The sequence below is a fragment of the Tinamus guttatus genome, unplaced genomic scaffold (assembly GCF_059628265.1).
Source record: "Tinamus guttatus ecotype Peru unplaced genomic scaffold, ASM5962826v1 Tinamus_guttatus_pri_ptg000202l, whole genome shotgun sequence".
NCBI lineage: Eukaryota > Metazoa > Chordata > Aves > Tinamiformes > Tinamidae > Tinamus > Tinamus guttatus.
This window is the reverse complement of record NW_028288736.1, coordinates 1,285,837-1,310,446: the sequence shown is the minus strand read 5'-3', so window position 1 is coordinate 1,310,446 and position 24,610 is coordinate 1,285,837. Positions and strand designations below refer to the sequence as shown.

Below are 24,610 nucleotides of genomic sequence, written 5' to 3'. Positions count from 1 at the left end.
CATGAAAAGGCTTGGGGATGAGAGGGTTGCTTTTTGCTGTATCATAACACTTGTGGCTGAATGCACGCAAGGCCTTTACCTGCACTTTGACCTTTGCAGCTTTGCTTCCCCGCGAGCTAAGGACCCTCCTTGAGGAGGCAAAGGAAATGAAGTGGCCTTTTGTGCCGGAGAAGTGGCAGTACAAACTCGACGTGGGCCCAGAAGACAAAACAAACCTGCAAGATATGATCAGCGCGAGGCTCCCTGAGTTACTGGTATGGACTTCACCCCCACCTTGTTCTGTAAAACCCGCACGGCTGAGGTGCTTCAGTGGGCACAAAGCCCTAGCCGGCAGTATGGGGATTATTTCAGAAACTTCTTTCTTTGCTGCACTTTTGCCTTAGCAGCGACGTGCTGCTTGGCAAGCTGAGGTGAGCATGCCCCTGTTGCGAAGGAAGCGGCTGCTCACAGGGGCCTAAGGGCCAAAGCGAGAGATGGGGCTTTCGTTTGTTGCAGCACTCAGGCAAAGGCAGGTCAAACTGCACATGAAGGGAGAGAGGGAGCTAGAACTAAAGCTGTTAGGAAGCAGTGTGTGTCAATCCCACTTCAGCATATTCAGAGGGAATAGGAGGCGGCAAAGTCCAGTTCCCAGCCACTACCTGATGCTAAGAGTGTAAAATTAGTCAGAGCTTTGCCTCGCTATTGAGTTTGTGTGGTGCCTTGGCCGCGTAGCTCTTAGTGTGTGGACAGCACCACACGAGACGGGGCAGCTGGCACTTGGCACTGGGGGCTGACTGGTACCTGCAGTTTCATGTGCTCTTCTAGGCCAAAGAACATAAAATGGATTGAGGGTGTGAAGTGTTCTCTGGCTGCAGGCATTTGACTGCCACCATGCTGAGAAAAAAGGGCTTAGATAACAATGAACTGTGCATGAATACATTGCATCTTCAATGCTCTGAGCACCTTATGGGTCCAGAACTTTGCTCACCAAGATGTGCAGGGGTGGCTTTTTTTTTGTTCTCTGCCAACAGGCGATTGGGTGGCGCTCTGTCACTTTGCCTGGGTCCACAGTGCAGTGTCGTTTCTGGTGACAGAAATGAATGGTTACCTCTTTCTGGAAATCTGATGTTGAAATAAAACTAAAACGAGAAAGGCTTACATAAAGCTTTAGAAAACAAGATTTTTGAACAGAATTGTGCATTTTTTTAAATTTAAGACTGCTATGGGGAAGTGAGGATTATTTGGTTTGGTAGGGTTTGCATAATGGAACACCTGCTTTTTCAAGAAAACTACTTGAAGGGTTCCCTTTGGGGACCTAACCTGGCCAAAGGCAGGAGAGCTAAGAATTTACTTATGCAACTTCTCATGTGGGTAAAGAAGGCTTGTCTGAGTAAGGAGTTGCAGGATCCAAATTGTCTTGAGGGAACCCACCATGAAAGTTGAGGAGTTTAAGCTTAGAAAGCAGGAATAAGTCTTGGATTGCTTTTTGTTTTTCTAATTTTCTCAGGTGTCAGACATGACATAGCAGATAGAGTCCCTTTTCAATGGTGAATGTGATACCTAGCCTAATGAGCGTCCCTTGAGCAGGACAGACATACACTGAAGAGGAAGTGTTTGATTTTATTTTTTTTTTTATTATTATTATTTTTTTTGCACTTAGTGGTGCACGTCTCAAGCCAAAGCAATCATGTTGCTTGTGGGAAGGGACAATCTGGCCTGAAAAGCAAGGGGCCTGGGTGGAAGCTGGCCCCACAGAAATCAGGCTCCACAACTGCCATTAACTACAAGGAGGGGGCATGAGATTTTGCTTGTTTCAGTGAGAACCCTGCCGAAGTTAGTTGTTTGTTTGTTTGAGGACACAGCAGCAATGAAAAGTCCCGCAGAAAAGCTAATGACGAGGTTGTAATTTCCAAGAAGCAGATATTTCATTGCCAGCATCATACGTTCCTGGAATTCTCAATTCAGTGGTTGGGGGTAGGGGAGGACAGGACTCTTCCTGGGTATTTATTTTCTTCTTCTCTTTGGTGTGTGTGGCCTTAGACAGAAATTTATGGCAGTGGTTGACCTCCTTTACAATCCCTGCGCAGCACTCTAACTTTGGAGCATTTGTCTGCTCTCTCCCAGGATAAGCACCTGCAGTAAACTCCCTGAGAGACCTGGATAGATGGGAGATTAATGTGGCTGTAATAGTGGAGCAGTGTTTCCAGCATTATGCCCTCTCCCCAGGTAGATGGATCTTTTCTGAGATGATACCAATTATTTATTGCTGAAACATCTGTTGATAACTGCAGCTGCCCTTGTTAAACAAAGCATATCATGGGGTCATAGACTATAGGGACCTAAAATCCTACCGCATGCTAGTTTTAGACTATTCACCAACACCCCCTGAAGTCCATTGGTTACCGTTGTCTTCAATGTTTCATCATGCGGGTGAAAATACTTTGTAAACATTGTGCTGCCTTTCCCCATGTGCTTTGAAGTATTATTTCATCTTCATTGGTAATTTATATTCCAGAGCTATTGTACCATGGGAAAAAAGGGAAAACCTTTTTTTTGTTTTCCATTTAAGTGTAGATAGACTGACATTTTGACCTGTATTATTAGTATTAGTCAGGAAAAGGGATTTTTTTCCCCTTCATCCATTCCCCCCTCCTTTTTTTTTAATAAAATTTCAAGGCAGAGCAAAGACTGCTTCAGTGCTTTGAATAAAAAGCTGGGGGGGAGAAATGAGGCTGAAGAGAAGTGATTACAGTGTGATGAGGAAAGATAAAAGTCTGAACAACTTTTTTCTTTTTCTTTTTTGTTTTGGTTTGAGGGGCAGAGGGATAATTTAATTCCCTAAAGCAAAAATAAGCCTTTGTTGACTTATTGTTCAGAAAAACCTTTAAAATTTTTCATCTGTTTATTTTAATTTGCCATGCTTAGAATAAGCTCATAAACCGTAATTCATTACATTTCAGAAGTGCTTTGAGATCCATGAATGAAAGGCACTTCATTACCATAACACACTGGTGCTGTTATGAGGGGCCAGATCTGGCTACCAGTGCTCATGATGAGGATGTTTTACTCAGTGAGTAGCCTGAAAAGCTCCATGAGACCAGCGCAGGGAGTAAGCGGATTAGGCTTTGGCTTCAAGGGTTTGCCTTAGTGTTGCACTTTAAAAAGTGGGATGCCCATTGCTGGCGGCTGTATGCTAGTTTGATACATCAGGAAGGCAAAGCCACCTGCATCTGCATCCTTTTAAAGTGCTCCTCTTTGCCATGGGATCATTACTTCTGCATGCTGACTACGGCGCTAGGAAGGCATGGTGAAAACAGGCTGAGGAGAAGTGAAGGAGCAAAGGGAAGGGACAGTGAAACCAGAGTTTCCTCGACACTCTTGATGCAGCCTGAGTTCAGTGAGAGTCATGCTACCTCATTAGAGAGGAGCTCAGTGGAGAGTATGGCAATATAAGCACAGTTTTGTCTCCCTTTTCTCTCTGATACAAGAAATTACCAGAGCTCTTAGGGATTTGAAGGCAACAGATTTGTAGTAATACTGAGTGCAAACCAGCACTTAGGGTTTTATGAGATCTTTGCATCTTGTACAAAACTTTTTTTTTTTTCTCTTGCTGCTCATTTGGGTAGCTCCTTCCCCGGCATATCTCCCATTCGGTGTGGATTTGTGCTGAGGTCCAAAGGACGATAACCGGTATTTGTTACCAAAGCAAAAACTTGGAAACACTAGGATTTTATTTGTTGGTTTGTTTTACCAACAAGTCAAAGCAAAATCAGAATTGTCATAGGACCATGCTGACAAATGTCAGTGCAGAGGGATTGCTTTTTCTGTCTTAAAACCTGCATGTTCCTCAGAGTTAGGACTTCTAATGGAGCCTCCCAAACTGTGGTTCCCCTTTCTGCAGATCTCTGGAATGGGATGTGATAGAAGTGTCTTTCTGCTCAGTAACCAGCCAACAGAGGGCAACATGCCCATGTCCACATCAGCTTTGGTCTGGCAAACCTTCTTTTGGGGTCTCACTGACAGACTTCTGTTTGTGTGCTTCTCATGTGGGATTATTCATTCAAGGTTCTGGGTTCTTCTGCAAGATCAGGCCCGTGCTCAAACCCACCCTAATGCTGTAGGATTTCACTTTACTATTATCTTAGGTACCAGTAGCCACTGTGGCTGGTATTCAGCCACAGACCAGGCAGTGCTGGGGCAGGAACAGTGCAAGCACAAAAGCCAAGTGACACCTTTGACGTTTTCATCATCTAAGGCCTTGCCCATGCAGAGACACCGAGGAAAACAATTATCACTTCATGGTTAAGTGGACTAGTTAAAGGACCTGAGATCTGTGGGCGACAGTGGCCTCTGCGCTGAAGGTGTCTCAGTGTGGGGCGCCAGGCGGGCGGGCTCTCTTGCGCGCCTCAGAGGCACCCTCACAACACGCCTTGTGGAGCCGCCTCAACGGCCACGGCAGGAGCCGCGCAGGCTCTTCTGGCCCTGTTTGTGCAGAATTTCACTGAAGTTAATGGGAATGCTGAAGGGAAGAGAAAATCAGCCCAAGCCAGGGCTGCGGGGACTTTGGCTAATTACGTGCTGATGGATTGTCATTAGGGAAATCCCTCTGAGGGAAATGCCCTAACTAGCCTTAGGTGTGTGTGGCACTTGAGAGCTGGGAGCCTTTGAAAAGGAAATGAAGAAGGGGTTGAGGATTTAATTTTCTCTGCTGTGTACCTGTTGGTGTGGTAACAGGACAATTGAAGCCCTAGATCTTAGCCCTGGGATTTGGTTGTTTGGGATGACCTTTTGCTACCTGCTTCATAAGCGCTCTTCTTGGGTGATCCCAGTGAAGTGAGGAGTGAGGTAACCGAGAGCTGCGGGCCGAATTCGGCACAAGGGGGAATTCACAGCCTCTCTTGCACTGGATTGATGCCTGACACATCAGGGCTTTAAATGAGAAATACAAGAGATCAGGTCCTGTGTGTTCAGGGGGAAGAGCAGGTACCTGCTTGGCAAGTCATGGTGGGCAGTGCTGTGGGCACTGTGCCCAGGGGAAGCTGCACATTATTTGCCCCCCTAGACTGAAGGGCAGCTTTACAGCTTGTCGCAGGGTGACTCCTTTGATGTCGCCAGCCTGCAGCGCTGAAGAGCGCTCAGTCATCCTCAGTGGCTCACCTGTGTGGAAAAAGTGAGCAGAATTTGTATACGGAGCAGCAAAGGAAGAATGTGAAGTCTGAAACTGGATACCGAGAGAGGTGTTGATTCTCTTAAACAAAGATTAGCTAGGATTTCCTTTTCTCTGATGCTGCTTATTGCATCAGGGAGGTTATTGCTGGCATTTAGCTATTTTTAAATATTAAAATACCCCCTTTAATGTAGTATTTTAACATACCACAGAGAATTACTGCAGTAGTTTGGATATAATCTAAATTTGGAGCACAGCAGGGCAAGTCTTAGGGCCAAAAATTGCTCCTTGCACCTATCCTGGGTAACAAGCAAAAGTGAGAGACTGCTGGAGATGACAGTCCCCCAGATCCCTGCTGCCTTGGCAGATACACCTGCTAAAGGAATTTCCTTAGCGCTTCAAATTATTCCATTTCTGCCCTTCCCCAAAATGCTGCTGTTCAGTGGCCTGAGGTGCCCGCTGCTCTCCTCCCTCCTGGCACTGCTCAGGTTCATCACACGCATGGTTTTCACTCGCACTGGCAGGTAGCTGTGCTCGCATGGCTACTTCTGCCTACAAGCAGCATTGAGATCTACATGAAAATAGCAGCATGGTTAGAGGTGGTACTTCCCTTCTCTTGCAGGGTGGTGGGAGACTCTTTCCATCCTGCTGAGGCTTGGAGCATGTCACGGGAGCTGGTCCTGCCAGCCGCACGCGGCAGATGCTCCACTCCCTGCCAAGAGGAAAGGGAGAATCCTTGAACTGGAGAGTGCAAGCTTAGAACAGCAAATGGGACATACTGATAGCAATAAAATTAAAGCACTGGCAAGTTAAACTGGAACAAAAAAAAGTAAGGGTTATTGATAAAAGCTGGGATTGTTACTGCTGTGTTGCTTTCTCACTTGGTGAAGGAAATTTGGTTGGCTGTAAAAACTGGCCTGTTCTATGGTATTTTGAGCTGCTAATAATGGACTGAATGCTGCTTTCATCGAATAAACCCCCAACTTTCCATTGCTTTGAGAATGAATAATTTGAGCTAATTAACAGTTTCAGAAGCTCAAGCCATCAAATTGTGCCCTCTCCTGATCTGAGCAGAGGTGAGTGTCCTGAATCCTCTTATTCCTGAGTCTGCAACTGTTTGCTATGGGACTTGACTGCCCTGCATTTCAAGCTTATCCATCTGTGCGTTGCGGACACGCTTTCTTCTCCCCATCACAGAGATGGTAGGAGGCTTAATTCATTGTTATTTGTAGAGTGCGCACTGATTGCCAGCTGAAAGGCAGAGATTGATAGAGAAGTCCCGTGCAGTGACAGCAGATTTGGTCTCTTGGAAATGCAGGCTTTGCTAACAGTGCGTGGGGTAAAAGGGTGAGACTTCAGCTAAATCCGTTGGTGTTTTGACTGTGCATTTAATCCGACAGGGGACGAATGTAGGAAAAAAAGTGAGCAATTTGTTCGGGTTCATGCATTTCAGTGATGTGCTAACTAGGGAGAGATCCTGAGAGAGAGAACTAAGGCACCTGGAAATACATGCCATTGAAACTCCTGCCCAGGGCACGGAATTAGAATTTCTTTGTTGACTGACTGCTTTTGTGTTTTTTTTCTTTTGCTTGTTTGTTTGTTTTAATATTTTTAAATTTCAGCTGCAGTTACAAATTAAGACAAATACGGTCTAAGTTTGAGCTATGATATTTGCTTATTTTCATCTGTTTTCCAAGCTGTGGTCATACTCTGCAAAATAAATGATTTCTGCCCCCTGCTTTCTAACCTTACCGCTTGCAGAGGCGTCTTTCCAAGGGAGACCCTCCCCAGTCTGCACACTGTGTGTGAGGTTTGCCTATGGGATCCTTGCTTTATAAAGAGGGCAGAGAGAGTGGATTAAATCAATATTTCATTTATTTGTGCTTGTAATTCCTCTTACATCAGCTGCCACATAAAGATTTCCCCTATTTTCTTCCCCTCCTCCTCAGCCTCATTTACTATGCACCAATAATTTCCCTTTGACGCTTTCCTGCCAGTTCTAGTGCCAGATGGCTCCGGTTCGAGCTTCTCCCCTCTCTTGGGAACAGCCCCCATTGTCAATGCAAAGGAGGCATCGTGGCTTTGAACCCAAAGCTGGGACCCAAACTTCAGGCGCGATGTGAGGAGGAGCTAAAACACTAATGCAGGAAACCATGCAAAAAGCACACCCTCCCACTCATGGCCATTAAGGAAAAACCCTTCACTAAAGGCTGTTTTGCATTTTCCCCAATGGTCCATGTATAGAAATCTCGTGCAAATTTAATTCTGTCACCACCTGATTCCACTTCCCAGCCGTGAGGTTCCCTTTGTGTCATAAACTCAATTAGACATATGCATTTCACATCATGGACACAGATGTTAAAACAAAGTGTGCGCGTACCTCTCTCTCGCTCTGGGTAGATGCGTATACGTAAGCTTTAAAATGATAAAGAAAGTGAGTAAATCTGTTTACTGTGCTAGCCCGCTATGCAGAACAAAGTGCCCATATGTGGTGAGCGGGGCTGGATTTCTGATTGTGTTCAGCGAGGCTGCTACATCTTTGAAGTCAATAGAGTTTCCCTGGGTCTGTGCTGGGTGACAGAGAGCCGTATTAGGGCCTCTCTCGCATTTCATTTAGAAGTGGCGAGGGGAGTGTCTTTGTGCATGTTTTGTGTATGTGCCCAGCACGACAGTGCATTATCTGGAGGTGCTAAGGAATTTTACAGTCACACAATTTGGCAGTGAATGAAAGAAGTGGGTATTAATTTCTCGGTGTACTGCTAGCAACACAGGACATAATTGCAAGAACTGACACCGAACCATGTTTCTGTGTGCCACACAGCATGCAGCCCTGCCTTTAAAAAAAAAATAGCAGAGTTTCTCTCTCTGGCTTGACTTTTCTACATTTTGTGTCCATTTGGTTTTGGAGAGGGACACAAGAGGTTTCAGCATTGAGCAGAGAGTTAAATTATGCAGCTGCAAGACTGCCAAGCCCTTCAGAATAGGATGCTTCGTTTAGATTTTCCACAATGCTATTGAAGTGCTTATTTTCCTCCTGAAGAGACACAAACAGATGCAAACTTCTGTAAACACTTTAGAAATGAATTCAGTGAGTTTGGCCTCTCAGCAGTGCTCAATAGCTGACAGAAAAATGTCTAATTAGTGCAAGTGGAAATAATAGGGCCACTTGGATTCCTTCCATCCTCCTCCAAGTCTACTTTTCCTAGGGACTCAAAGGCCCTTTTGTTTGGTAGGTCACCCTCTCTCAGGCTTTTGTGCTCCGATCTATTAAAGGAAGAAGGGGAGGAAAAAAAATAGATTAGGCGATGCTCTGTGCTTAAATATATGGCCTGTTCATGAGCATTTCGAATGGATAGTTTGCAGTGTCAGTTTACAGGTGCTTGGAGAGGGGGATTCCTCCATTGTCAGTGGGCACAAGCAGCGCTGCTGCGTGCACGGGGCTCCAGGAATCCTTTTCAAGTGCCATCCTCTTAGAAAACTCAACTTGGGCTCAGGAAAAAAAAAAAAAAGGAAATTTGTACAAATCGGCCTCGCTGAAGCGCAAACAAGCCAGCAAATACTTGCTGCAGATCAGTAATGCAATCCAGCATTCATGCCATGTGTTGCAGGCTCTTCTAACCTTCTGAAATAGGCTTTCTCCTGTGCTTCCAAGGGCTCTGTGCTTTTGAGGCCAGTAAGTGTTTTTTGATCAAGCTGCAAATATTCCTCCTCTAGGTTGGGAGGTAGTTTTTCTGCTAAAAATCAAACTGAATCTGGTTGTCACTGTGGTCTAGAAGCAGGTTAGGCTGGGGAGGAGCCCAAGGAATTTGCCCTAGTACTTCGAAGTAGCTAGCGAAAGTCAGGTGCCTGGCTCCATGCTCTCAGGTCTCTAACGCTTCACGTGCTGCAGGAAGGCGAGTAGAAGAAACATGCTGCAGACAAAAATGAGAATGAGAGAGAGCTGCCAAACTCCGTTGTTCCCCTGTGGATTTGCATGAGGTTTTCTTGCCAGTCTCTGGTTCTTTGGTGGTGCAGTGGGGCCTGATTCTCCCTCCCTGTGTTTCTTTAAGTCTGTCATCGCTGGAGTTAGTTGCTGACATCAAGAAGATAAAGACACACATCTTTTTCATGAAGGGACTTGATAGGTTTCAAGGTAGTGGGTTTGTTTGTTTGTTTGTTTGTTTTCTCTTGTGATTTACATACTCCAAAACAGTACTTTAATACTGCCACCTCCAAGGTGCTAGAGTGAAGCTGGGAAGCAGAAGGGCAGGAGCTCTGCAGGCTCAACATGAGGCTGTTGAAGGGCGGATGTCCAACAAGACCGGTCACATTAGGGCCGTGCCTGGCACTTGTGAGCCTCCCTAGCTGACGATTTGCTGTCATTACAGCCAATTGCTGTATTTCCAGAGCTGAGTGCTTCTCCCCTCCACACCCTGGCTTTCTTCAAGCTTTGCAGCAATTGTGTAAGAGAGAATCTGTTTAAGAGGCAAAGACATCATTTCATATTGTTGTTCATCCTGTCTTCTGTGCTGAGATTTTGACACAGGATACAAAGGGGAAGACTCTGGTCACTGCTGTTAGTCATTCATCACACCCAGCTGGAAACAGCTGCATCAGAGAGGTGTTTTGCTTCTGCCTCCTCCCCACCAGACCATTGGAAAGCAAACCTCTCAGTGTTAGCGTGCGGAGCGCTCGCTTGCCCCACGAGCAGGAGGAGCGCGTGCCATGGGGAGGGCAGTGTTCTGCTCTCTGGAGATGGGGATTCCTGGATAGCCGCAGGGGCCGTGTGCTTCCACGCAGCTGCCCCGCTGCCTTCCCCTCCACGTCGTGTTGCTCCGGAGGCTCTGCCGTGGTGGGAGCACCGAGAGACCTAATGCAGATTTAGAAATCATTAAATATGACCTGCAAAGGAAAAACATTGGACTTCTGCCCTGTTTGTTCCTTTGTGTTGTACAAAGGAGCGTTTGATCCTGCAGTCTTAATGCTGCATTAATGCTGGTTGTTTGTATTTAGGGCCTGGTCCCACAGGGAGCAACAGGTCCCTTGAGAGTCCCTCATTTCCTAGGGCACTTCTAAGGAAAAAGCAGAACAGGAAGGCTAGAACTCAAATGTAGTATTCCCACTGAAGTCAGTGGGAGCACTCACTAATCAGCAGCAGTGATAAATCAGACCGTGTAGATATTTACATGTTCATGCATATTCAGAGAAGACTCATTTTCAGAAATGGTTTGAAAATACATTTTCTGCCTGTGCCTTAGCATCCGTCTATATGCCCAAAAGAACAAGTGGTCATTCCCCATTTCTGTATGGAGAGCTTGAGCTTGATCTAGGACAATTGCTATCGTGACCATTTCCAGTATTTCCAGTTTCTTATTCCCTTTGAACTAATTGTTGTTAATGCTACTAATTGGTTGGGCGTAATTTAAATTTGTTAACAGAGCAGCAAATTATATGGTTCCAGATACTGCACAACAAATAGACAAAAACAAAATGGGAATGAAGGCTACAGCTGGAACCTTCCTGTCTTAAAACTAAATACACAGCTGGAACCTTCCTGTCTTAAAACTAAAAATGGGACTGAATTAGTCATAATTAGAGATAATAATAAATCCTATCTGCTCACAATCCCCAAGGCTTTCTCCTATATATACATGCCTAGAAATATAAGAACTTACAAGCTGAGTGATGACTGCTGAGACAGCCTTTTAACAGCTAATATTTGATTAATATTTGCATGTTATTAATATTTGCATATTTGCATTTGCATGTTATGATGATCAGTACTCGCTATGTAAGAGAGTTGTCTCACAGCAGGTATTTTTAAGTGGTCTGTAGGCAGCATTGTGAGGCAGAGGGTTCTTAAACCTGAATATTTTCTGTAAACAGCTAACTGAGCCTTTCCTACTTGAGTTTCTTCAAGGCTGACTCGTCAACTGGTGTTCTTTTCAGATTTACTTGAAAGCCTCCATCATGGTCAAGGACTGTGTGACAGCGGCTGCTATCGTGTTTCTGATTGACCGCTTCCTGTACTGGCTCGACGCCTCGGGCGAGCTCCTGCGGATCGCCAAAGCTCTGCACCGGCTGCAGCCCGCGGCGCCGCTGGGCCCGCAGGTGCTCATTCGCCAGGCCCGCCTCTCCGTCAGCGCAGGTAACCACGCTCCGCAGCGCTCAGCCCTCCATTTTCGCAGCGCCGTCCCAGTTAGGAGCTACTTGACTTTCAAGAAGATACTTTGTCCCTTTCTGGGGTGACCTGCCCACCGTCCTGGTGCCATCGTTTCAAACGCACAGCCCACTCCCAGCCCCCTTGAGCCCCCAGCTCCTCTCACTAGCACAAAGGCGCTGGTATAAAAGGTGTCAGAGCCAAAAGCAGTAGAGAAAATTGTGAAAGGGTGTGGAAAATACTAATTGGAGCTTTTGTTCCTTAACAAATCTCCCCTGCTGGTTTCAAACAGGAGTATATGAATTGCTATACTTCTGACCAAGGGTCTTTAAAAAGTGAATTAGAATCCTGGCATTTTCCATTTTCTCTGCACTGTCCCAGCTGCTTTTTTTTTTTCTTCCCTTCAGTAGACCCACTTGACTAGGCAAACAATGCACCTTACAAATTGATAAAATTTGATTTAGAAAAGATGATGTCCATTGTTCCTACAGCATGGACAGCACCTGGAAGAATTTTAGTCTGTCTTCTCCCTGTGCCTTTGGTGAGAACAAAGTCAAAACAGAATTAGTTTGAAAAACAGTTTAGGAATATTTTATTTGCATTAATGAGTGAGAACTATTAGGTTTTTTTTATAGCCGTTTTTATCTGCGACTGTGGACTTGCAATGTGCTATGGTATTAAGGTACTGGCACATGCAAATTATGGGCTAGTTTGGCCAGCATTTACAGTTCTCTACTGTTGGAGCAGTCTTGTTGAATTTGGTTGGACAATCATGATAAAAAGCAGGGTTCATCATGAATAAAACTGATCAAATTAGTCCTTAGGCATTTCCTGCAGCCCATCAAGCCTGCCATGGATGATTCAGGCCATGAAACATGCAACAAAAACACGTCACACACTTGTAGCATATGACAAGCAGCTGAAATGCAGAATGCCCATCTTTTGTTGCATCCAGTTACGCTGATTTTTTTTTTAGTTACAAATTCTGTGCTTAAAGTATTTCTTCAAAGCCAAGGTAGCAAATGACAGGGAGTCAGCATAGCCCCAGCTATATGTTCTGCGTTGGGACCTCAATTTATCTGGCCTAGAGATGGCTCTGCTCAGCTTCCCTAATAGCAAGCTCCCCAAAGAGAAAAGACAGGTTTTCTTGAGACAGCAACAGGCAGCTCTGCTGTCTAAGGAACCAGGCTGAACTGCTTTCTTCTGCAAAGGAGAAAAGTGAGGGATTCCCCACCTTAGGGGAGAGTTGCAGCTCAGTGCCTGCCCCAAGCTTGTTGCCACCTCCCATGCGCTGAAGCCAGCAGCAACCCCAAAGAGTGCGAACGAGCAGAGTGAGAGCCTCAAGCCATGTGCCAACAGTATCAAGCTGGTAGTAGCAGCTGGATTTACTCCAAAACCCTTGGCTAGCTTTACCTCTCTCTCAGAGGAAGAGTGGTTTTGGCCTCTCCTTACATTCACTTTACAGAAGCCTCATGGTAGAATAGGAACAGCATGCATAGAAATTCAACAGAGATATCAGAGCCTGACAAGAGGAAGCTATTCTTCCATTTCAAGGTTAAGCACTCTTCCAGGAATATATAGCATTAAGTTATATATATATATGTATAGGGGTGCGTGTGTGTGTGTACACACATGTAGTTTTAACTTACTGTGCTACCCCATGAGTATAGCACATAGCATATGAACAGAACTATGGACAGAAACAAATGTATGTGTAAGTGATTTCAGCAAGTAGTAGGTATAACAACAGGCTTCTTTGTGGCATTTTCTAAATTAAGAAGTGGCTAGCTAGAAACAGCTACCCCCTCAGCTGTTTTTAATGCAATATTTTTGTATATTCCAAATAGCAGATAAAAAATAGATTTCTGACCATGAGATAAAATCTAACAGTGCATATTTGAATGGAAAGTTTAGACTAAATGTGGTGCAATGACAGTGATGGGGAGATGAATAGAATTTGCAGAAGGATTTCACAGATAAGTGTGTTTGTTCAAATCACGTTGCATGATGCATTTTTACATTATTACTTTTCTATCTTTTTTATGAGGTAAACTTTTAAAAGCTGAATATATCTTAAGCAGCCTTATTAATGACAATGGAGCAACAGGTATGTATTTCTTCTTTTCAAATTTCATAACTCTTATTTGATGGGATTTTTTTATACTAATGGTAATAGTCACACGAATTTCAAATAGGGCCAGTCAGATCTCAGTAGTGACCCATTGTGTTGTACCTCTCTCTATCATCACCTCTCTTAGCTAAACTGTGGAAACTTTAACTTTCTGTTTTAAGACTTCCGTAATTAATGCTTGTATATCTTCTCTTGTTTGGAAAATATTTTGCATTGATGATCCCCCTATGAATTTCTCTGCCTTAAGAATTTTAAAATGTAAACCAATTTCAGTAAGTTGACTGATCTTGAAAACAAAGACCAAAAAAGAAATCCCAAACATGGTTAGTGTAATGCATATCCTCCAAAATCACACTGACCTTATGAACTGAATGGATACTTTATTCTAAGCCTGTGCACAGGCTGCAATGTAATTATTTAGTGTCCTTTAGGAAAAAAAAAAAAAAAGAGTCCTGGATCTTATAGCACTTTCCTCTAGTGCTGGATAGGCATGCAAAAGTGTACAAAGGGGAACATCCTTGACAGCTTGACGAGATTTTTAGAAATTATATATTTTGCTTCACTAATCCACCTTCATTTTCCTTCACCAATTCACTAATTGTAGCAGACACCCAAAAAGCATTATTTAATTACTATTCTTGAGACTATATATTTTTTTGGGCTTACATCCGTTATGTGTCTTACTATCCGTTAGGAATTTTTCGGCCGATAAATTCAGGTTTCCCTGAAGCCATGACAATTAGGAAATTTAGGAAAACTGTTCTGGTTTATTTTAGTTTGTATTTAATTTGAACGCAAGGTTCTCTTACATTTATGTAAAATAGCTTTGAACAAAATAATAGATATCAATGTTAAAGTAATTCTGTCTGTAAGAAACTGCATTACCATTCTTCTGGGATTATGCTGTTAATGTTATATGCATAATATTCAGTGTTAACACTTGTTTAACATTGAACATGCATTGTTGAACAGATACCTCATATTGAGAACGGCAATGAAATGTTTGTGTTATTTAGGAAAGCTTACTGCATTGATTTCATGCTACACCGAGTTGTTCAAATACAGATTTGACATCATATGACTTGATTTGTATAACTAATCATACTCTGTTAAAACGAAAACTGTTGTTTTAAAATACTGATACCTGAAAAGAAAGCATAATTTATCAATGGTTAAAATTATGTATTGTGCTCTCTTGTGTATACTGATGGTAACAAAGATATTTCCATATTAATTCTTTTGATTGATTTTTAATATATCTCTGTTTAATGCTTATATAAAATGACCTTTTGTTAGAGAAGAGCAACACTATTTATTTTTGTGTTGCTCTTACGTTCTGTATAGCTATGATACAGAAGAAAGAAGTTTGAATCTGTCTTGTTGTCTTCCTTCATGTACTGTCACTTTTTTCATCTGTCTGCCTCTAAGGCTTGTCACACCCTGCTGAATTCAATGAAAAAAATCCCAGTGCTTTGCTGGGGTTTAGGTAACCCTTAGAGGCTTAGGATGACAACATTACCTTTTGTACTCTACTAAATTTTTCAGTGCTTTTCAGGTACATGGAGATATGCTAAGGAAAGTGATAGGACTCTTGTTCAGTCAGTCTGCTTACAAATCAGAGGACAGATTCTGCAAAAGCTGGGTAAGATTCTTTTTCACAAACATCTGTTCAAATTTTTTGCTGTTTTTCTTTCTTTGCAGTCAACACTCTAAATGATATACATGTTATATGTAGAAGTTTTAGCTTATGTAAAACTTCTGCCTGATGTCCAAGCACAGCTACAGAGTATGAGTTGTATGCATCTGCTTGAGGATCTAGAGCCATTTACCTAGAGACCACATTTTAGATATCACTTTTTTTTTTTTTTAAACCAGTCAGACCAGAAGTCAAGGAATATTTTCAAATATTGTTCCGTATTTTCCTGTGCTATTCCATATTTGCTAATGCTTTTTTTCTTCCAAAATTTTCTATTCCCAAAGGCAAGTAGTAGTTTATCATTAAGTACACTGCAATGGTTTCCTCTGTAAATACAAGAAATTTCTTAGCTTTTGAGTATGACAAACGTCTGTATTTGTGGTTTAGTACTTGAGATCTACAACCTTAATTTTATGCTGTTCTTTTGGTGTGACTTTTCATTTCAGTGACTGTTGAGCTGAGGTCTTTTATGAACATAAAATGTGCGTTTATGGATGGCCTAAAAGCTGAAGTAAACTGATAAATGTTCACACTCACTAAAACAAAAAGTGCTATGTTATGGTTTTATGCTCTTCTGGGGACTGCCTAGCCCACTGAAAACCATCTGTAGCAGTTAGCTGCTTTAGTGACTATTTTTCTGCTTTATTTCAGGGATGTGGTATGAAGCAGCAGAGTTGATCTGGGCGTCAGTTGTGGGATATTTCAAACTTCCTCAACCAGATAAAAAGGTAGGATGCCTTTTCAATTCCAGATATCCTTGCCAATCAAAAAATCCCTTTTAGAAATAATGTTTCAACTGTTATGTGCCTCAGACCAGGTTAAAATACAGGAAAATATTTTAGCTGATGTCCCTATCATACACTGTGAGTGTCTATATATATATGTGTGTGTATGTGTGTATATATATGTGTGTGAACATATACATATGTATGTGTGTGTGTATATATATATATATATATACTATGAATACACTGGGAATTCTTGATTTTTGTCCAACTCTGTTTATTTGTTTTGAAATAGAGTAATAAGTTACTGTCCCCAAAATAGCTTGTTTTCATAGGCTACGTGTGATGAGCATTGTTGCTTCTGTCATCTTTCTAGACATCTTCACCTTGGACTTTTTAGAAAGATTGGGATGTACTAGTGAGACTTTAAACACTGTTTTTGATTTTCTATAGTCTTTTCCAGAAAACAGTAGAAACAGATTTGACTCTTTTTTTCAGATGGGATTAGCCAGGGTTTATTGCAATTTTCAGTAATCCCACAAGACCAGACTTTATCACAAAAAGAACCTGGGAAAAACTGCTAAGGAAAATTCAGTGCTATTCAAGTTTCTGTTCAAACCTAGAGGTACTTTTAATCTGGATACCTGACATTCATGAAGCCTCACATGTTTCATCAGCCTGCATTTTCTGCAAGCTAGATAAATAAAAGCCCATTAAGAAGTCCTCTCTTCTTAATCGGCTTCATAATAATTAAATTAAGAGTTTTTTATGATGTGTTCTAAATAGCATCCAACATATTATAAGCATCAAAAATCAAAATATGGGGGAAAGCTCTACCTTATCTTTCCGTTTCTTTTTCAGGGAATTGCTACTTCCTTGGGTATTTTGGCAGACATCTTTGCTTCCATGAACGAGAAAGATTATGTCCGTTTTCAAACCAGTGCTGAGATTGACCTGGTAAGATTTGATATTTGTCTGCAGGTTCTTCTGCTGAATTATCTGTACTTGTTCCAAATTTATGCATATTTAGTTTGTTCTCCAGCTCTTCTCCTTTGCTGAGAGACTGAAGAGAGCTCCACTGCTCTAGTGGGAAAAGTTCATTAGCAACTACACAGGAAAAGCACTTTGTTTTAGAATAAAGACACATCAAAATATTTATTGTGTGTGTGTATGTATGCTTGCATTTGTATAAAATGTAATATAAATATATGTATTATTTAATAGAAAAATTATAGCATGTTTATCAAGCCAAAAGGTGACACATGTATAGTGCAGCTGAGTAAAAAGATTCCTGCAGAACCGAAAATCGCAACAGACCTGGCTGTTGTTTTGTAAGATTTGATGTCTCGAAAGATTTGAAGGCGTCAGAGAGCTTAGCGAACCTACAGATCCCTGTGACTTCACATAGAGTCTTCTTTTGGAAAAAAAAAAGCCTCTGGGCTGAGCCTCTTTGTTTGTGTGTCTGTTTTCCATTTTACCAGCGCCTTCTTGGAGAGTTCAGCCATCGTTTGTTATCAGCTGCAGAGGCCTGCAAGCTGGCAGCAGCCTACAGCCAGTACACGCCGCTCTTCGTGCTCACAGCGGTGGTAAGTGTGATTCCTCCTCATTCTGAAAGTCATTTGAGTAAGAGAAGAGTCCAGGTTAATAAATTTAGATCTGGAGTCAGCTTTCAAACACTGCATTGTTCAGGATGTTCCTGTCTGCGTTGTGGGTGTGATGCTACACATTATACAGAACTCCAATCTGAAGCTAAACAGAGAAAGATGGGCATTTAAAAGGAAAACAAGTAAGATTGTTTCCTGCTGGAAGTACAGCAGCAGGCAGCCCAAGCCAATATATGCCTCAAATTATATGAAGGAAAGAAATTGTTTATTTGCAACAGAGGATCGGGCTTATCGATCTTAAGTCTTTCCTCCCTGCAGAACATCCGTGGGACATGTTTGCTGTCCTACAGTCACTCCAGGGATTGTCCCCCAGAAAGAAAAAAGTTCTACTTGTGTGAAGCAAAGGAGTCCTTTGAGATCGGCCTCCTCACCAAGAATGAAGACAGTCCTGTCACCAGCAAGCAGGAGCTCCATAGCTTCATTAAAGCTGCTTTCTGTCTCACAACGGTGCATCGATGGCTCTATGGGGAGAGCGAGAGGCTCCGTGACATGAGTCGGCTCTGTAAGGAAGCCATGGGGAAACTGGACGCGTACAGCGCTTCAGTTGCAGAAGATGGAGACAAGGGAGCGCTCGCCAAAGGGATCATGGCGCTGGTCACGTCTGTTAAGAAGGGCTTGCAGGTCCAAAACTTCCCTAATTCTGACGCCAGGTCTTACGTTCCAGACAGTTATAAGGGCGCCGTGGAAAAACTTACTCTTCGAGGGGAAGCAAACTTTGAGAAAATACTTGCAATGCATTCACAGCATCATATGTCAGTGTGTGAAGTATTTGAAAATACTTGCAGGATTCATAAAGCCACATCACGGGAAGCCAAAATGGGAGCTTGCATCACAACCTTAAAAACAGAAACAAAAAGTGTAGACACCATGTGTACCACTGAAGAAACAGTGGGTATGGGGAAGGACACTGCCAAAAGATGTACTGCATCAGAAACCAGGAGTTGCTCAGAGAGACTCAGTGGCCAAACAACAAATAAGCACATTGGATCTGCTGTGAGAAAAAGCTCCTTTGAGGAGACTGAGCCTTTAGAAAGAGTGATAAATGAGGAGACCGGCGCTTGCGGCACGTGCGGAAACAGGAGTCCCGCTACGACGGCGGAGAGCTCTTGGTGCAGGCTGTCAAAGTCAAGCTGCTCCTCCAGCTGGGAGGAGCTGCTCTGCGGCAGCAGCAGCAGCAGCAGCAGCAGCGCAGGGCCGCCCCGCGGAGCGCCGCGGGAGCCGGAGCCGGGCCCGGCCGCGCAGCCCGGCCGCTCCGCGGGGGCGCAGGGGGGCGCTGCGCGGGGCGGCTCCGCGGGGCCTGCGCGGCCCTCCGGGCGGGCACGCGGCCCCCGCGCTGGGCAGCCCCTGGAGAAGTCGTCGGCTTGCGGGGAGCAGGGAAGCCCCGGGGAGGCCGCGGGAAGTGGCAGCGGGGAGGCGAGCAGTACGGGCTGCTCCTCGCCCTCCTCTTCTTCCTCCTTCTGCTTCTGCTCCTCCTCCTCCCGCTCCTGGGAGGAGCCGGGCCGGCGGGACGGGCCGGGGCGGGCCGGGCCCGGCTGCAGCACCGCGGACAGCGGCCTCGGGGTGGGCACCCGAGGGCCGGGGGGCACCGAGCGGGGCAGCACGAGCGGGGCCGCTCCCCCGGGCGCCGCCGGTGCCGGGCCGGCCGCCCGCAGCTCCTCGGCGCGAGCCGGGCTGAGAGGGGCCTCAGCGGCGGGAAGCGCGGGGGGATGCTGCTCGGAGTCGCTCACAGTGCCCCAAGTTGACCCCCAAGCAGAAACAGAAAACGACTCTGATCTCCCCTGTGCTGGTAACTTAACATACTGTTATCCTGCAAAAAGCACTATGGAGCATCAGCTCGCTGCCAGCACACCAGCAACGCCAGCCTCGGCGGGAAGGATGTCCATAAGCGACCACTTTAACTCTGCTACTACTGAGGAAGAGGAGGAAAAGTCTCAGAATATGGGGAACGGGGCACACGGGTCCACCTCACCCCTAAGCGCATGGCACAGCCCGGCCCAGCTGTCCAAGAGCCGCCCTGGGAGTGCACATCCATGTCCGAGCCCGCGCGGAGGCGCCTTGGGCTCCGTGCCGGGGAGCGTCCGTGGCGAAGTCCTTGACGCGCGGCGTCTGCGGGATGACGATTACGCGAGGCTTCTCTCTGGGGTAGAGCACAGCTGGCTTGTCCAGAGACTGTTGCCTACAGGAGTTTTTAAGGCTAAACAGCTTCAGAAAGCACACTGTAAGTTTTTGCGCAACAACGGGCATTTCCACGTAGCACAGCAGTCTTGACTCAGGCTTTTTAATGTAAATCACTATGTATTAGGAGTCTTTATTTTTCATTGGTTTTGAACAAATATTTTAGCAATAGTAGAAAAACATTCCCTCCAACCTTTTTCTGCTCCTCCTTAGCAGTCTGTTCTGCTCCTCATACCAGTCACAGCTTCCCCTGATTCATCTCCCCACGCGCTTTGGCCCCCCTGCAGCATCCCTGCACACAGCGGGTACCTCAGGTTGCCCATTGCCCTGTGCCAGGACATCCAGCCCTTCTCTGCCTTTTTATCTGAGCCTCTTGTTTTGCCACCCACACAGAGCCCATGTCTTGCCACTGCAAGTTACACATCTGAGGTAATGGCTGTTAAACTGATCATGAATAACAGCTTATTTGCAGTGTGCAGGCATATGATCAATAACATAGAATCAATATGCTAAGAAATACACAGTAGCATATAGGATGCCTTAGCTCCTTGGCACTCATGCTCCATTCCTCAGCACAGATACAGAACAGCCCTTTGAAGGACGTTGTGCGTTTTGTTTTGTTTGTTTTCTTGTTGTAGCTGCGCTTCTTTTGAAATACTCAAAGAAATCAGGCCTCTGGACAGGCCAGGAAACAGCTGTGTATATTGGGGACTACCTGAACGTGGCAAAGGAAGGCAAACAGAGAAATGCGTTTTGGATACACTTCTTGCATCAAGAGGAAAGTTTGGGAAGGTACTGTTTGAACCAGGTCCTTAAACCAGATATTCACCCATGCTGATTCTGTATAAATATGAATGAAAATTGTCTGATACAATTTGACAGCCCAGTGCCTTGTTGCACAGTAGGCCTTAGCCAGTGCTTTTGGAAGACTGTACAAGTTTGTACTAGGGAAACTACCGAAAACACAGTCACATTAGGAGAAGACTTTTCCTTTATTTTAGCTTGCACTCAGTCAGGCTTTGACTGATATTCTGAAGCATGGATGTTTTATGCTTTTCCAAACCCCCTGGACATTTTGCCAGTCTTTACTACACTAGTTCTTCCCACCACCCCATGTACCACTCCACTTTTGCATTGTGGGAAGAACAAGCTACTTCATTATTTTCTTCTGGCAACCGTGTTAGTGTCCATCTTGTCATTACGTCTCTTAGGCCTGACTTCACCTTCATCCATGCTGGGATAATTGCATGGGAGCTTAAGTGACTCCTCTGTTTATTTGACCTATGGCTTTGTGCTAGAGCATTCCTGTTTCTGATATTGCCACACATTCAAACAAGGCACCCTTAATTTAAAATAAGCTTGCTGTTTAAGAGAGTATTGCCCAAATTGACAGTAGCTGACCTGACAGATTTCAGAGGCGGCTTTTTCATAAAACAAGCCTCTCATCTTACTCACGGGTAGGAGATTTAGCAATTAGTGTTCCTCAAGAGGGCACAAGCACAGGCACTTTTGCAGTCAAAACAAACTTGGTGCTTGCCTTCGTCTTCCCATGTGGACACCAACATTTGCTCTGGCCATAGCGGCCCGACTGCAGCTCCGCTCCAGCTGCAGGCTGATGCAGCAACCTGGGTGCTAGGCTGGAGTTGGTAAGGACCAGTGAGGAGCAGACGCTACCTGTCCACTTTGCGTAGTCCCTTGCACCAGGGGAGCTGTGCTTGTTGGTAGTCACAGATTTTGGATTGTTATTGGAAATAGCTTATGAATTAGTACGGGTTAAGAATTGTATTTTTAGTACTTCTGAATTAGACGTTCCTTCAGAGTCAGGAAGAGTTGTCTTCTTTAAACATTCTCAGTGTTAGGAAATCAAAGGGCATTTGCTTAATCTTTACAGCATTTTATGCCTCTAAAAGAAAGAAAACATAATTTTAATTGCTGGCATTTTAAATGGCACTGCCAACAGCTGGCTTTGCCTGTGAGCAACCGGGCTCTGCCTTGCAGTGATGTTTCTGTTTTGCTATCAGGGCTTCACAATCACAGTCTGCTGCAAATCTGGCTACACCAAGCGCTTGTCTGTTTGTTTAGGTACGTTGGGAAAGAATATAAGGAAGAAAAAGGGCTGCTTCATCATTTCAGCGACGTGGAACGACAGATGACTGCCCAATACTATGTGACAGAGTTCAACAAGAGGCTGTATGAGCAAAAGGTCCCCACACAAATCTTTTATATCCCTTCTGCAGTACTCCTGGTAAGAGCTCTCTCTGAAATGATACAAGGGAATTGATATATCGAGAGGGTTGTAAATCACTTTTAATTTAAAATACCAGTACTTAGGCCACCTGTAGCTGGCACATTATAGTTCGTATGATCTTATCAGCTAAATGCATTAGCTCATTTCAGGATATGACATCTACATGCAGAACTGTGTCTTCTCCAGGTAAAACAGAAATGAGTAGATGGGGTGCACTTCCCAGCGTGGGAGTTGGATCCAATACTCATACATGCCTTACTTAAATATTCATTATGTACCTTTTAGTTATATTCTACACTTAATTTTTTACTTGTTTTTTCAGATACAGAGAGATAAGTAGTTTCTCTCTGTACATGGTACAAAGCAGAATTAATTTGTTTCAATATTCGTACGTGCACTGTAGCATGATGTGCACATTACTCTCTCTGCTAGGCAGTCAGGCACTAGATCTGACTTATGCCATCGACCAGTAAGGCCTAATGAGAACCTGGCACCTGTTCTCGAGTCTTTCTACGAAGAAATTAATAATTAAATAGAAAAACTGCTGATTATTTGCACATTTAAGATGAAACAGATGCAAGTTTATCCATGGGTAGTGTTCTTTACCTTTCTAGCTTCATCTTTAGACATAATCCCGTGAAACATTTTTTCCAGTTTGCTGAAAAAAATGGACCTTGGTAGAACTTGTCACTAACAGAGTCTGGCCTTCCAAGCTGATTTCATATTGTATCGCATTTTGTCATTGTTCTAGGGAAATGTGAACTCCTCTTCTAAACATGTGTTTTTGAGTCACCAGTAGAATATGTACACTTTTTTTCCATCTATTTTTGATGGAAATTCTAGGAGGAAAAAACAAAAATTCAGTCAGTAGAGATTTAGCATCCTTGTTTTCCCTTCTCTGCTTGGATAACTAACATTAAAACTCTTTTCAGATCCTGGAAGACAGAACTATAATAGGATGTGTGAGTGTGGAGCCCTACATCCTTGGAGAGTTTGTGAAGCTGTCTAATAACACAAAGATAGTAAAGAACGAGTACAAAGCCACACAGTATGGGTTGGCCTATGGCCACTTCTGCTATGAGTTCTCCAAAGGAACAGATGTTGTTGTTGATCTACAAGGTTTGTATTACAGAGAGTTTCACATATTGCATAGCCTCTTGCGTTCCAGAATATGCTATACAAATGGCATATCCTCTCCAAATGATCCAAAGTGAAGGAGATATGAGCAGATACACTCTTGGCTTGTGCAGTGCTTTTGCTGTCCAGGTGGACAGAACTGAGTACAGTAACACAAAGATTATGCTGTTTGATACCAAGATGTGTCCTTTCTTCTGCAGGCTGGGTGACAGGTAACGGGAAAGGCCTCATTTACCTCACAGACCCCCAGATTCATTCTCTGAATCGTAAAGATGTTTCGCACACCAACTTTGGAAAGAGAGGAATTTATTACTTCTTCCATAATCAACATGTGGAGTGCAATGAGATCTGTCATTGCCTTTCCTTAACGAGGCCCATAATAGAACCACCAGTGTAGACTCATGCAAGACAGTCCAGCGGAAAATGGCCCAGAAGACGGACAGTATTTTCTTCTGCACACATTGAGGAATGCTTTGAGTCCATGAGAAGAACAGTGCTGCTGAGGCAATACCACATCAGACCAGTCAGTTCTTACCTGAACAAGCCTGGGAAAGGTTTGGTCTTTGCATCCAGGCCTGTAATACCATCTTGTATACCATCTGATCTGTGTGTTTTTATAGCCATTTATAAGAATTAACAAGGAAGTGTAAGAGGTGTAAGACTGTGGTCTCCAAATTTCACATCTTAGCAAGGCGTGTCCTGCAGGACTAGATAGGCTGCTAATCAAGTTGCAGATTCATTAAGGGCAGTAGGCATCACCTGCTCCTTGGAAATGAAATATGAAGCAGAAAGAGATGGAAGCAGAGAGCTGTACTTCAACTATTTTGGTTTAACTGTACTTGTAAAATTCTCAGCAACTTGTGCAAGTGCTTCAGGGAACAAAAGGTATTGTACTGGTGTATTTTTATTATTAAAAAAATAATAAAATGTAGTTTCTTTCAAAGGTCTGTTTGTGCATGTTTATGCATGTGAACACACAATGCCTAAACAGAAGGAACTATGGTATTAACTGCAACAGCCAAGAAGACTACTGCCCTTAGAGGAAAAAAAAAAAAAAAAAACGCTGTTCATGAGCACCTTCTAGCAGTAGCAGGAATGATTTAAGACTGAGAAGGTCCCCGTGCAGGCAGCAGCCTGAAGGCACACAGGCACCTCAGCGAGCCCTACACATGTGTTTGGTGGAGTCTTAGCCCCCGAATGGAGCCACCACTGGAAGAAGTTTTGTTTCCCAGATACTGCATGGCAGTTTGCAAACTGACACACTAATGGGAATTTAGAGATACAAGTCTAACTGTCCTGCATGCCTGTAATAGTCTGCATGCTTCCTCCACCAGCACTGCAGCAGAAAGACTCATGGTAACCGTGAGAGTCTGCAGCTCAAAATCCACTTAGCACCCCTGGCAGATGTGCCATAGTTTGTTGCATACAGACCTGGTTTGGCAGAGCTGCTCTGCCAGACTACAGTTAAATATATCTGACTCCAGCACACAGGCCATTTGGTATATGAGCTAAGTAAGCAATCAGAAGTGCAGTTTACACTTAGCAGTGG

At 44.0% G+C, this 24,610-nt stretch overlaps 1 protein-coding gene across 1 annotated transcript in view; it reads left to right on the top strand.

The window, feature by feature from the left end:
• The window catches only part of ALPK1 (alpha kinase 1), a 28,470-nt gene extending 4,961 nt beyond the window's left edge, over positions 1 to 23,509 (top strand). Inside the window, exons 2-13 of the mRNA XM_088524042.1 lie at positions 100 to 254; positions 11,075 to 11,273; positions 13,333 to 13,392; positions 14,972 to 15,058; positions 15,764 to 15,840; positions 16,699 to 16,794; positions 17,319 to 17,423; positions 17,760 to 19,719; positions 20,315 to 20,468; positions 21,759 to 21,921; positions 22,857 to 23,043; positions 23,262 to 23,509. Of these exons, the coding sequence (XP_088380168.1) occupies positions 100 to 254; positions 11,075 to 11,273; positions 13,333 to 13,392; positions 14,972 to 15,058; positions 15,764 to 15,840; positions 16,699 to 16,794; positions 17,319 to 17,423; positions 17,760 to 19,719; positions 20,315 to 20,468; positions 21,759 to 21,921; positions 22,857 to 23,043; positions 23,262 to 23,458 (3,440 nt within the window). The 3' untranslated portion in view covers positions 23,459 to 23,509. The remainder of the gene's footprint in view (positions 1 to 99; positions 255 to 11,074; positions 11,274 to 13,332; positions 13,393 to 14,971; positions 15,059 to 15,763; positions 15,841 to 16,698; positions 16,795 to 17,318; positions 17,424 to 17,759; positions 19,720 to 20,314; positions 20,469 to 21,758; positions 21,922 to 22,856; positions 23,044 to 23,261) is intronic.
• Positions 23,510 to 24,610: the final 1,101 nt, after the last annotated feature.